Source organism: Fukomys damarensis, unplaced genomic scaffold, assembly GCF_012274545.1.
Source record: "Fukomys damarensis isolate Sample0158 unplaced genomic scaffold, DMR_v1.0_HiC HiC_scaffold_35, whole genome shotgun sequence".
NCBI classification, from domain to species: domain Eukaryota; kingdom Metazoa; phylum Chordata; class Mammalia; order Rodentia; family Bathyergidae; genus Fukomys; species Fukomys damarensis.
In genome coordinates this window covers 39,149,484-39,163,266 of record NW_022900947.1, presented here as the reverse complement: position 1 = coordinate 39,163,266, position 13,783 = coordinate 39,149,484, and the positions used below count along the sequence as shown (strand labels likewise).

The window sequence follows — 13,783 nt, the reverse complement described above, 5'->3', positions numbered from 1 at the left end:
AAAAAAAACCTAGCAATTAGCTTGTGTAATTATGACTACAAAATGCTGTGAAGGAGAAGTGCTGACTACTCTGTGAGCTTATGATGTGGAAACCAGAACAAAGGGACATCATGTTCCTACATCCGTGGTCAGGAGTTCTGCTCTACACTGTCCAGCTGATGTAATCCTTTTGATTGTCTTTCAGGTGGACACTGTTACTGAATCTACCTTGGCAGTATTCCATATGAATTTTCATCTGGTGACAGAGAATGTCACATTTATAGTTTCTCTTTTGCCTATGAACAGATCAGCTGATTCTAATAAATGCAAAGATTATATCCTACAGTATTTACACAGCAAAAGCTGTTATCTAGCTTGCAATTTCTTGGAGGGTTACCATGGACCAGGAAGCCTATGCCAAAATTTCTCCAAAAAATTTGAATACCATAATATTTCTTATAGTGGGAGTCCAAATGTTTATATTTATTATTTGAAAGTAGATGAGAGTGTATCGTTGTGTCTCTAGAAGATGAGATAATTTTAAGGAACTATTTTTTTTATTCCCTGAAATGATTATATGATTTGAGGCAAAAGTGTTTTTTTTTTCCCCCCTTTCTCCCTGAAGTTACTTGGATAGCCCCCTTCATTACCATTAGCTCCTTCAGCTGGACAGGATCCTAGGTGTCATCCAACCCTTCTTTTCCCAGTGCCCAAGGCCCTTTGGGGTGTCCCAGGCAGTTGGTCACCAGCATCTGGTGGACACTGTCCAGAGCCAGGGAACGCAATCTGCCAAGGATAAATTCCATTTTTAGAAAGCTCAAATTGTTAGAAAGCCCTCTGCTTTCTAAGAAAACACATCACCGGCAGTCTGTTCCTCTGGTCAGGCCTTAGTAGAGGCCTGGAGCTCCCTTTCAGGAGTGTTGTGCCGTGGTCATATGGCTTACGTCAGAATTGCCAAGACCTGCATTGGTGAGATCTCACTGGGGGTTTAAACTGCCCTAGATCCCAAACAGCGAATTAGCCCCAGGGGGCACCGAGCCTTTGTCCCACTTTAGCCTCTTGTTTCTTCACTTGTGGAAAACCTTGTGCCAGTCTTCATTGTTTCCGAAAACAATGATTTTTCCCCTTGGGTCTCACCCTTTGTAAATGTTGCCTATGATTGCAGTGCAAATGTCAACAGAGGGAATTATGGAGACAAACAGTTTCATTCTGTAATAGATTTGGAGAGACTATTTTAAGCTCTGACTTTTCCAGATAACTTTGATAAAGCCCCTTTAGAATTAGAGCTTGGAAATTTTCCACTCTAGCCTAAGTGCTCCCTTGGTTGTACTTTGTTTGCCTCATAAGATTTATTAGACCGGTTGCAGCTTAATTTTGTTGTTTATCTTAATTTTTCCCCTTTTGATTTAAGCTGAATTTTTGCTCTGCAAATCTATGGGTTTTCAGTGCTTCTCAGTGGCTTTAAGATATATTTATTTTTGTTGCTAGAGCCAAAATGTTGTTTAAAGAATGGTTTTATTAAGTACCAATTTGATAGGTCCTTCTTGCTTTGTCTGCAAATGTTTAAATTGTGTATTGGTTCAGACCAGCAAGTTCTGAGGCGTCCAGACAGGAGAGGAGCTAGGTGATACGGGGGGTCTGCTCACTCACTCAGTGGAGATTGCCAGGCCCAGGGTTTCAGATGGGCAGGAGTGGCTGCTTTGCCCAGGCAACCTCTGGTGCCACCTCCGCCAGCACATTATCATTTTCTGGCTAACCATTGCAGAGCCTTGCCACCTTTTTCACTGTTACATCCAGCAGGAGGACTTGGGAGCCTAGGGGAGAGCCCCGCCTCTCTTTAGGTCCTTGCCCTCACTCAAGCAAAGAATGAAGAAACAGGACTCTTAGCAGAAAAATGAGAGTCAAGACTGATAATAGTGCAAAGCAAAAGTTTATTTAAAGTGTCACAAATACTGAAAAAGTAAAGAGAAGCTAGGTTAGCAGCATAGAGGTGCCACAAAATCGGGGATGAGTATGGGAGGTGCCCATACTTTGGTGTGGGCTAAGCCAGTCAGGGTCTTAGCCTTTGTTCTAGGATGGGGACAAGGTCAGTTGGAGATTTCATAAGCATGAATACCATTTTCACAAGGATAACCATTTTCATAGGGTACACTTTCTTCGAGCACATGGTACATGGATAAACGTTATAATTTTCCACTTGTCAACCACAGATAAGCATGTGATGATTCTATGCTGTTAATCATCGGCTTCTTTTCCCCTATATTTTTTCTAAGTTTCTCTGTCCTTACACCACTAACCCAGGAAAGGAATCTAGGCTCTTTAAAGAAGCATGCTTGGAATATAACTTTAATTCCTCAAGGGATTATCAAAGCTTATGTGTGGCATATACTGTACATTCATTTGTTCTATAAGTAGAGTCCCCTTTATTGTTTCTAAACTGGAGTTTTGAGAGAGACTCCATGCCTAGAATTAGGAGAGAGAGAAGAGAGTAGGATATAGGTTGTTGTTGCTCAGAATGTTGGAGTCTCTTAGCGATATATGTTTCCTTGGAGACAAGATGTATTTTCCCTCAGACCAGATCCTTGTGTGTGGGAAGAATATGGTTTTCTTTTCTGGCAGCTCTCATGGGGTAGGGGTGCAGGGGGGAAAGAGCACGAAAGGGAGAGGGAGAGAGAGAAGGAGGGAAGGTGGGAGGAAGGGAGGGAGGGACAGAGGGGTAGAGACAGGCAGACAGTGAGAGATGGAGAGAGAGAGAAACAAACAACCCTTAAACCCCCAAATCCAAACAGTATTGTTTCATTGCTTAATCACTCACTGCTTTGATTCATTCTGGGGCAGAGAGAGAGAAAAGTCCAGAGGGAAAGGTTGTGTCTTGTTTTGATCTTCCCTGCAGGGTTGCTCCTGAAAGCTGGTAAGCAGTGCTTTCTCACACTCTAAATTTGGAAATAGTTTCATTTTGAATTAAGAAAGGTACAGTAACTTTCTTTATTTAGTTGATGAGATTCTTACATTTTTCCCTTTTCCTGAAAGTACTAAATAGAGAAAAAGAATTACATCAAAGAGTTTAAGTAGAATCTGATCCTAACTATCTAACTTCTATATGATTCTAGTTGAATTTCCACGTGATAAGGGTCATTTAGGTTAAACAAAAAGTTTTGCTAAATTACATCGTGGGCATGGTGGTACATGCCTCTAATCCCAGGATTTGGGAGCCAGGGGCAGGAAGATTGAGCCTGGCTTCACTGCATAATGGATTCAAGGATGGCCTGGAATACACAGTAAGGCCAGGTCTCAAAACAAAACAAAACAAAACAAAACAAAAACTAAAAAGCATAAAATGAAAAAAAAAAACAGAACAAAACAAAAAGAACATCTGTAGATTATTTTTTAAAAGAATATATAAAAAAATCGTATTTCTGCCTCCCAGATGCCACTGTTTGCATTTAGATATCTTTTCATTTTTCAGCTTTGTTTGTTCATTTAGTAAATATTTATTGGATATCTACTAAATCCTGGAAATTATTTTAGTTACTAGGCTGTAGTGTTTAGAAAATATGGCCTCCCTTTTTTTATTTGCTAGTATACATATATAAAGCTTTATACTTCCTCTCCTATCATTGCTTTAGTTGCCTTCTACAGTTTTGATTGTTTTGTCATTAGTTCAAAATATTTTCTTGTTTCTCTTATGTTCTTTTTCTCATTTCTCTTATGATTGTTTTCATTGACTCATTAATTAGAAGTATGCTATTTAATTTTCAAATATTTTGTATTTTCCTAGATAGCCTACTGGTACTGATTACTTTTTTTCTTTTTCTTTCATTTTTGTTTTTGTTTTTGAGACAAGATCTCACTATGTAGTTCAGGCTGGCCTTGAACACACAGCAGTCCTCTTGCCAAAGCCTCCCAAGTGCTGGGATCACAGGTGTGTGCCACCACGCCCAGCTTTGGTACTGATTTCTAATTCTGTTGTGATTGGACAGTATATTGTGCATGAATTCAGTCATTTGAAATATGTTTTATGATTCAGATACATGATTTGTCCTTGCGAGTATACTTGAAAATTGTGTCTTACAAGTTCAGAACTATCGATATTTTGGATTAGATAATTCTTTATTGTTGGGAACGCCTCTGGGATTATAGAATGTTTTAAGTGTTTTATCCCCTAGGTACCACCAGCATCTCCAAGAGGTGACAATGAAAAAAGTCTCCAGACATTGCTAAATGTCTCCTGGAAGCAAAATTGCTCCTGTTGAGAGAGCCCTTCAGTTGGACAAAACTTGTATCTGGTTGCTGGCTGTAATAGTCTTTGTCAATTAAGTATGTTACTTGATAAAGTTATTCAGATTTTTGTGGTCTTTCGCTTTTTCCCTCCCTAGTTTTTTATCAACTGTTCAGAGGTGACTTATTTCTCCTGTCAATTCTTGCATCATAAATTTTTTAAAAATCACTTTGTTGAGGTACAATTTTCATAACCTTAAAAGTCATCTATTCATTGATCTTTAAGAAATTTACTATTGGGGCCAGGGATTTAACTCATCGGTTCAGTGGCACTTGCAAGGAACCAAGTTCAATGCCTGGTACCAAAAGAAAAAAGAAATTTACTATATTGTGTGACTATCACCATAATCCAGTTTGGGAACATTTCTGTCACACCAATAAGATCCCTTGTATCTGACAGCTAACCCCTCTTGCCAGCAGCAGGATGTTTCATATGAATGGAATCATAGAATGTGGGCTTTTGTGTCTGACTTCATTCACTTATATAATGTTTGGAAGCCCACTGTGACATAGCATGTCTCTGCAGTTCATTCCTTTTTATTCGTGAATATTGTTCTAGCCAAGAATGGTGGTGCATGCCTGTAATGCTAGTACTCGGCGGGTTGAGGCAGGAGGATCCCTGTGAGTTTGAGGTCAGCCTAGGCTATATAGTGAGTTCAAATCCAGCCAGAACTACATAGTGAGACCCTGTCTCAAAAAACAAAACAAAACAAAAAATTATTCTAGCTTCATGTATGTTTGAGGATCTGTTATGAAGGCCTCCATGTTTGATTGCTATGTTTTTCTGACAAATTAACCCTTTTATCAATAGGAAATATATTTTGTCTCTCATAATAACTTTATCTTAAAAAATCTATTTTATCTGATAATAGCATATCCCTCTACATACTAAAGCTAGTTCTTTGCACAGTGTGTCTTTTTTCAGCCATTGACTTTCAGTCTCTTTTTATATTTAAAGTTTAGCTCTTGTATACAGCATATAGTTGGTCTTGCTTTTTAAAAAGCAATCCATTTTTTATTGTAGCTTAGTGGCAGAGCACTTGCCTAGTGTATATGAAGCCTTGGGTTTGATGCCCAGAACATTATGGAAAAAATAAAAAATTTGAAGAAAAGGCTTTTATTTTATTATTAGGCAGTTAATGTTTGCTATAATTATTGAAATATTTGGATGTGAGTTTTAAAACCCTGATCTGCCAATTCCAACAATTCCAGCATTTCAGGATGGGTCTTGATTTTCTTTTATTTTAAGAAAGTCTTCCATTTTCTTGATTCTTTACATATTGTAAGTTTGGCTCTTGTCTAGGATGTTGAGAAACTGCAGAAATTCTGGATTTTGTTTGTCTTCTTCAGTGAGTATTGGGTTTCTTTAGCTTTATCAGGCAGTTATCTTGGAGTCAAAGCGCATACTATTTATGGAGTGACAGCTCAAACCTTGAGTCATTCTGTTTGTGTCCAGCTGAGTTGCTTGGAGTACATTCCAAGCATGATGTGTAGCTCAGTGGTCAGCCAGATGTGAACAGAGAGTTGAGGCTACCATCTCAGGCTGTTTCCCTTCTTTCTAGTGGCTTTAGTTTCTCAGATTTAGTCTTTGGCTCCCAGACCAGAAAAACTGCGTTTTCCTCCATAGGCTGTGAAATCATGAACTCATTCTGTCATTATGTATAGCTTTCTTCCTCAAAACAGATACTGTCTGCCTGCCAGTTTGTATTCATATTCTGACACTTTTCAGGTGTCTTCTTTTGGCTTATGGTTATATGAACTTATAGTTTTCTGAAAGAGTATGTATTAGTATGTTATGATCTTTTTTTTTGAGACAGTGTCTCTGTGCAATTCAGGATGGCCTTGAACTCACTTTGTAGCCCAGGTTGGCCTCAAAGTCTTAGTGATCCTCTTGCTTCAGACCCTCCTGCTGACAGTATAGGTGAGTACACCGCACTCAGCCTTAGCATGTTAGGATCTTAATTATTACTGAGGCCAATCTTTTGAACTTTCATTTCAGTAAATGACAATAATAAATAAAATTTTATATATATAATATAGTTTAAAATTAAATACATACATACATATACATATATATACACACACACACACACACACACACACACACGTACATATACATATGTTATCTGGCTCTATCAGTTCTCTTGCTTTGTTACAAAGCACCTGAAAACTCTGAGGCTTAAATAAAGCTATCATTGATTATTATAACTCCTGCAACTATGGGTTGGGTAAAGGTCAGCTGATATACGTTGGACTTGGCTGCACTTGTGTGTTTGAAGGTCTTACTAGCTTACCCACGTGTCTCACGTTGGCTGAGGGGGTTCATTCTAGACTAGGCTCAGGTGGCACCTTGGTTAGGACAGCTCTCCTTCATGGGTGTCCTCCCATCTTCTGAGAACAGTGCTAATCTGGGCTCAGCCTTATGGTGGTGACGAAAGGGGAATGATTTCACCAGTGCTTGTTCAGTGCTCCACTTACAACCTGTCTTCTAAAACCCTCACTGGCTGGCTAAGCAGGTCATGTGGCTGCACTCAGAATCAAGAAGGGAGGAACACAGTCACCTTCTCAGGAGAGGATCAGTAAGGTCTATGTCAGAGAAGCCAGAATAGCAGTGGTACAGTAAGTCCCCATCTTATAAACATTCTAGTTGTGAACTTCCACAGATCTGAATGGACCTCTCATTACAACATTCATAGATGCAAAAAAATCACAGAAGTATCTCACGTGTCTGCCGCACATCATCACAGTTGTGCTGCTGTGTGCTTACTGTACAGTGTGATAGTGCAGCTCTTAGTCAGAGCCCAGGATGTTCAGAAGCATTATTTACAGTATTTGTGTGTGTGTGTGTGTGTGTGTGTGTGTGTGTTTATTAATGCTTCACATTGTATATCTGTGTTAAAGATATATAAGACTCACTTTGTTGATCTTATGAACAAATCAAACTTATGAACATTCTCCTGGAAAGGAACTCCTTTATAAGTCAGGGACTTATGCTAATGATATTTTAGAATGCTGTGAATGATTTCTGTCATAGAAGGAATAAATGCCATAAAAAAATGGATGCAGAATGCTAGAGAGTGGTAAGGGAGGAATATGTGTATAGATATATACATGCCTTTTAAAATACAAAATAGGAATTAACATATATATAAATAATTATAGTTTACTTTTATACTAAGTATCATAATCACCATGTGATAAACCACTTCTGACTCTTGTTTTTTGGTTTTTTGTTTGTTTGTTTGGTTTTTTTAGTTTTGAGACAGGGTCTCACTATGCAGTTGAGACTGACCTGGAACTCACTATGTAGCCCAGGGTGTTCTCGAACTCACAGTGATCCGCCTGCCTCAGCCTCCTGAGTGCTGGGATTACAGGCATGTGCCACCATGCCCAACTTACCATTTCTGACTTTTTTTAACATCTTAAACTATTTATAATTTTTAAATCTCTTCTTCATTTTTTCAGTGCTCACTTTTAAAAGCACTTTACATATATTACTTTATTTCATCCTTACAACAATCATGTGAGATACTGTTAGCCGTTCCAAATTTACAGATGAGGAAACTGAAGTAAAGAGAGGCTAAGTAACTGGCCCCAAGTTATCTAGTTTATAATGGGCAGAGATAGGCCACCTCCTGCCTCACAAGCGCAAGGTCCTGAGTTCTATCTCTGGTACCAAAAATTAAAATTAATGTGGGGGGGGAGAAGATATGGAGCTGGGCAGTCTGTCTCAGTAAACTTTTTGTTTTTTTTTTTTGTATCAGGGATCAAAATCTTGTGCTTGTGAGGCAGGTGGCAGCACCACTAAGCTCAATCCCTGGCCCCAGTAAACATTTTTGTGCAGACTTACACATGCATAAAAGGTTCTGCCCACAACTCTTTTGAGTATTTCTTTGGATAATTTCTGGAATTTTGGGTTGTAGGTTGTGGTTACACTTTTAAAGAGTGTAATTTTCATTTTGTTCTTCATCCTGCTCTGTGTTGGCATCTAACGTGAGTCCTCTGGGACACCCCTGAGCGATTTTACTGAATACCTGCTTTTGTAAATTAGTCTTTTTACTGTTGTTAGAAGTGTCCCACCTGCTGTTCATAATAAAGCCAGATGTGTGACGAAAGAAGAAAGGGTTGTTTTGGGACCAAAGCAAGCGGTAAACCCAAGCATGGTCGGCACTGAGTGGAGTGTAAGCACTTGCTCAATGAGCCTCACTGTGTGGGTTCCGAGAAGACATGGGATGGACTGTGGTAGCCTGAGAAGCAGCCAGAGTCAGTGAATTGCCAAGAGCCAACCAGGCCACAAGAGCTCCGGGGCTGCTTTTGATCACAGACAGCACAGGGCTGTACAAATGATGACCGCTTCTAGCCAAAGGATGCCTGGATGTGTGGTTTGTGTATTCTCTGGCTCCCCAGCCTCACTCACAATTTGAACAAGGAAGCAGGGGAAGAAGGGAATGAAATCATGGGACTGGCAAAAAGTGAACACACCCTGAGAAGAGCGACCATCTGGGTAGATGCTTTTCCATGTCTCTTGTCCTCTTCATTCCCATCATTCTGCCAAGCTGCACTATCTGGATGTTTGTCTGAAACTTCCTGAGTTGAAACAATGGGGGAAATGATGGGAGAGGAAGTGCAATCTGCTTATGTTTTAATTATTGTAAGTTTTGAATCAAAATTACAACAGGGATGAGGTTGAATAGAGAATCTGGTATGTTCTTTAAATTGGGATGTTTTCCATATAACTTGTTCCATGGAGCACATATAGCCATGCTTAACTCTTACTGCAGTTATCCTGCGGGATACCTCATTGGAGGTATCAGATTCAAAGTTGTGGGTCTGGGGATGTAGCTCAGCGGTGGAATGTTTGCCTAGCATCTTGAAACTCTCGCTGGGTTCAATCCCCAGCACCACAAAAGGGAAAAAAAATAGATTCAAAGTTTTAGCTCCTATGTCTACTATGTATTTCATGCCTAATACATTTAATATATTTTCCTTTTTTTTTTTCTTTAGGTTAGTAGCAAAGATGAAGATTTTCTTGACCTTTCTGTTGATGTGGAGCAGAACACTTCCATTACACACTGTCTGAGGTAACCTCAAGATTCTACTTGTGGTTTGAGCTTTTGATCAGGCTAGTAAATAAATGGGGGAAATAAAATCCTGTATTTCTTCAGGACATAATCTTCCTTGCTCTTTAACCAGCATATCCCTATTATTTTCTGCTGCTTCTTTGTCAAGAAAAATTAAAAATAAGTATATGTGGTCTGCAGCAGAGTCTCACTTAGCAGAGAGAAGAGCAGATGGGAGTCATTAATCACTGAATTTAAAAATAAAATGTTAATCTTTAATACAGATGTATACTTTTGCTTTCATCAAAGTCTTCTCTTGCTTTCTCTACCACATATACACACACACGTATAGTTGAGTTAATAAATGCCAATGATGCCTACCATTTGTTACTCTTTTTAAGATAACCTCTTCTGTTATTTAAAAAATTATGCATTTTGAGAACTAGTGAAAGAATTTTCCTTTTCTCCGTGTTTTTATTATTCTGTGGAGATCATTCACGGAAAGAAATTTCCCCTCATTACCATTGAGAGACAGTAAGAGCCCAGCATGTAACGGTACATGCCTGGGATTACTGTATATATCGCATATTGACCTGACATTACAAATGTGCTCAGAGTTGCCACACAGACAAGGTTCCCACTTCCATTAACAAGAGAAAATGAGTGCTTATAATTTTCTCAGCCCTGTTCTCAACACTGGGGAGAGGGGAGTAAATGGTACTGGGGCCCCTACTCCCACGCACATACATTAGCAGGACTGCGTGGATAATGACCAGTGCTTTGAAGGAAATAAAACCCAGAGAGTGCTGATACTGAAGGTGCCAGTGTAGACTGAGTGGTTGAGGTGGGCCTCCTCAAACACTGGTGTTCGGGAGATGTTTAGCTGAAACAAGGCTCGGCTGATTTATCATTAAGGCTTAGGTGACAGGACTGTTCTTTCAGGACCTCAGAATACCTGAAACCTTTTATAAGAATAGTGTAAAGTAACTGGTCTGGTCCAAGCAAGTTGCCTGGTCCATCTTTTAGGATGAAGGCACTGGGAAAGCAGCTCAGAAGAGCTTGGTTCCCCCAGGTGTTGGGTGCACTGTAAGTCGGAGCACCTGTTCCACTTTGCCCAGGCCTGCAAGTCTTCACCTGGCCCAGTCACAGAATGTTTCCTGCTGTTCTGGTGTCTCAGCTCTTGTCTCCAAATACCACAGATCCAGGTGACTAGGATAGGTTTGCATCTCTTTGTAACCATGTTTTGTAGGCCAGGATGACCTCTCTATCCCCTGCCTGATTCTGTTAATGGTACGTTTCCAACATTCTTGTGAAATGAAGCCATTTTTGGTCTCCCCAAGGTTTTATGATCATAAGGTATGAAGAAAGTTAAGGTGTTACCAACATTGTTCGAAGATGAAGGAGTGGGGTGAAGGTTGCCTGCTTCCCATCCCTGCTAGGAAGCTCCTGGGCTATTCAAAGGGGAGGTAGCAGCAGCTGCAGTTTTGAGATGAGTCTGTGTTCCTGTTGCAGGCTGAGGAGAAGTACTTGGAAATACTAATGCTGGGGTTGAGGTATATGTGAAAATGAGCCAAAACAGGAGCACCCAAGGCAAGGCTTTAATGGGGGTAAAGAGCTGCCCAGCTACCTCAAACAATGGCAAAGGAGGGTGAGACTAACTGGGGTGAAGTTTATATAGGGTGGTGCAGTGGAGAAAGTATCGTGATAGTTATGCTGTGTGATTGGAAGGGGATTGGAAGGGGTGGATCTGTGGGTAGCAGAGTGGAACAACAAATTAAGTTTTGCTTCTCCACAGGGGGCAGGTTTTATCCCCCCCACCCCCCAAGTGGCTCATTTCCCTAGGCAGGAACCTTTTTAGAAATGGGAGCCATTTTAGAATATAGGACCACTGGGGCCATTTTGTGTGGTAGACTTCTCTATCAGCTTTTACTAGCCCCCCAATGCCTTTGAAATGTGAATACTCTTCCACTCCCATTTCACAGTATCTCTAAACTAGACCTTGGCCTACTCACCTTCAGCTTCTCAGCCAGACAACTTGGGATTCACCAATTTGGGATTGAGAGTTCTGGAATGAGATGGCAGCTTTCAAACTCCCTACCCCTACCCAGAAGTGCAAAGTGGACCCAGGGAATAGAAATTAACAGACTCACTTAGCTTTTCCTTTTTCCTACCTCTGAGACCTGAGAGGAATGGCAAGGATCTCTCTTGGCCCCTTTCATGATTTAATTTGATTTGTTTTCTTCTTTTTTAAAATTAGAACTTATGAGTTTTCTTGTTAAACATCATGTCTATATGTCTCTTATTATGTGATATTTCTTTCATCTTTTTATTTTAATAACTTAAAAAATCAAGCTACAATTGTGGGATTTGAATGTAAGATCCTTGCCACTTTCTTTCATAAGGGCTTTAGGTGATGACTGCAAAGAATTATGGAACTTTTGTCCCAGAGAAATTTTGTATAAATAGTGGTTAATGTCAAGATATAGGTCTAGAGAAGATGTAAGTCCATAGAGTAACTCGGTTACACTTCTAATACACTATTTCGGGAGATTCTGTGTCTTGAGCAAGGTAAGCCATTTGTATGAATAGCAGAAACTGAAAGTTTCCTTTTTCTGTTTGAAAAGCTCAGGGATGCCCTCAGGCAAAAAACATAAACTACTTGCAGAGTATCTTAATTGTCCTTGCATAGCCGTTTTGTTTTGTTTTGTTTTGATTTTTGTCTTCGGCTTCCTGGCCTCCTCCATGGCTCCTTCGCAGAACCTTTTCTTTGCAAAATGCTCAGTAATGAAACAGCACCTTCCCCTTCTTGTCTTCTGCTCACTTAATATCCCCATTCTCTCAGAGTTGGGGAGGTCAGCCAGGTGTTAAGAGGAAAGCCGAAGCTCTTTCCACTTGAAAATTAATCTCCTTTAAAAGAAATTCCTTTTCTACATATTTTGAGTAGAAAAATTTTTATGTACTGTTATGTTTTATGCTTTTATGTTGTTAAGTTTTGTGCTTTTATGTACTAAGTTAACATATACATCCATTCCCACTGCTTCTCTGTTGGTTTTTCTGATCTGTGTTTCACTTTTGGTTATTATTCATAATACAGTATGGTGTTTCCTAGTATCTGACACACAGCCTGACTTGTGGATTCCTTTTTAAAAATTGTCTTTAATATTTGAGTCAGTGGTTCTTAAAAGTAGGTGTGTTTCAGGAATTGGAAAAAATAGAGCCCAGCCCATATTCAGGAACTTCATTGAAACTAGGCCTCTGTCTTTAATTGATTTTCTGATGATTCCGATATTGTAACCAAAAGGATAAAACAGATCTTTAAAATTTAAGATTTTTTTTCTAGAGATTAGCTGCTTCTCCAAACTTCTTCCTGCCCAGGGCATAAACTAGCCACCCCTTCCTCGCCTCAGCTCAGTGGTTGGACAGATTGGTAACACCTCTGTCTGGAAGGAATATGCAGGTGCTAGCCCCAGGAGGTTAGGGTTTGGTCCTTTTTGTGGGGAAGGAAGAATAGCTGTGGGGATGAAATGACGGGGACATTTCCTTGCCTATTGTCTCCATCGATGTATTTCTCCCCTCAGTTCCTTAAAAGCCTTTTCACACCTGAACTTGTCCTCTCCATCTCCTTGCCAGCTGGCTTTGAATAAACCCTTTCCTTTTTTACCACAGATCTGTTTAGAGCAGGGAGTGTTACAAACCTGAGCAACTGGTAAACAGTACCACACAAGTTTGAGAACCTCTGATTTTACTCTTTGCTGCTCAAACACACATTGCCTGCAATCTCTTTAGAAATGCAGACTCTCAGGTCACGCCTCAGAATGAGTCAGAATCTGTAGTTTGACAGGACTCCCAGGTGGCTCAGATGCACTCTAACATTTGGGTTGCATTGAAACAGGTTCTCAGGTCTGGCAGTGAACCATGACATGTAGGATGTTTCAAAAACAGTAATACCTGGATTCAGATATAATTTGGGGGATGGGAGTGGAAGGGAGGGATGCCATTGAGTATTAAGATTGCTTCTATATCTTTTTTCTTTTTCTTTATTTTTTTGTTTGTTTTTTAGAGACAGGGTTAAGCTGACGTCATACTCACTATGTAGCCCATGCTGGCTTTGAACTCATGGCAATCCTCCTGCCCGGTGTGTATTGATCATCTTAGCTCCCGAGAGGCTGAGCATGGTGTGGTACTGCCACTGCCCCATAGCCTGGCACCATCAGAACAGCCACTGAAGTTTACCCCAAATGCTTCTCAGCAGGTGTCAGTTTCCACATGGGGGATGTGGAAATTATCAGGAAGTGTGGCTTGAGAGTTTTTTCCAAGTCAGTTTTTGAGCTGTTGTATCGAATTTGTTAAGATTGTATTTGAAAATGTGTTGAATATAGATATTATTGGACATGATAGCTGTTTCCATACTAGAGGAAATCCATTTCCTGCAGGAGCTCACTTCTTTTATTGAAAATTTTTTATAT

General features: G+C 40.0%; 1 protein-coding gene across 1 annotated transcript in view; it reads left to right on the top strand.

Moving 5' to 3' along the window:
• Positions 1-13,783, top strand: part of Usp46 (ubiquitin specific peptidase 46) — a 64,277-nt gene that overhangs the window by 37,343 nt on the left and 13,151 nt on the right. Inside the window, exon 5 of the mRNA XM_010640249.2 lies at positions 9,262-9,338. Coding sequence (XP_010638551.1) covers positions 9,262-9,338 — 77 coding nt within the window. The remainder of the gene's footprint in view (positions 1-9,261; positions 9,339-13,783) is intronic.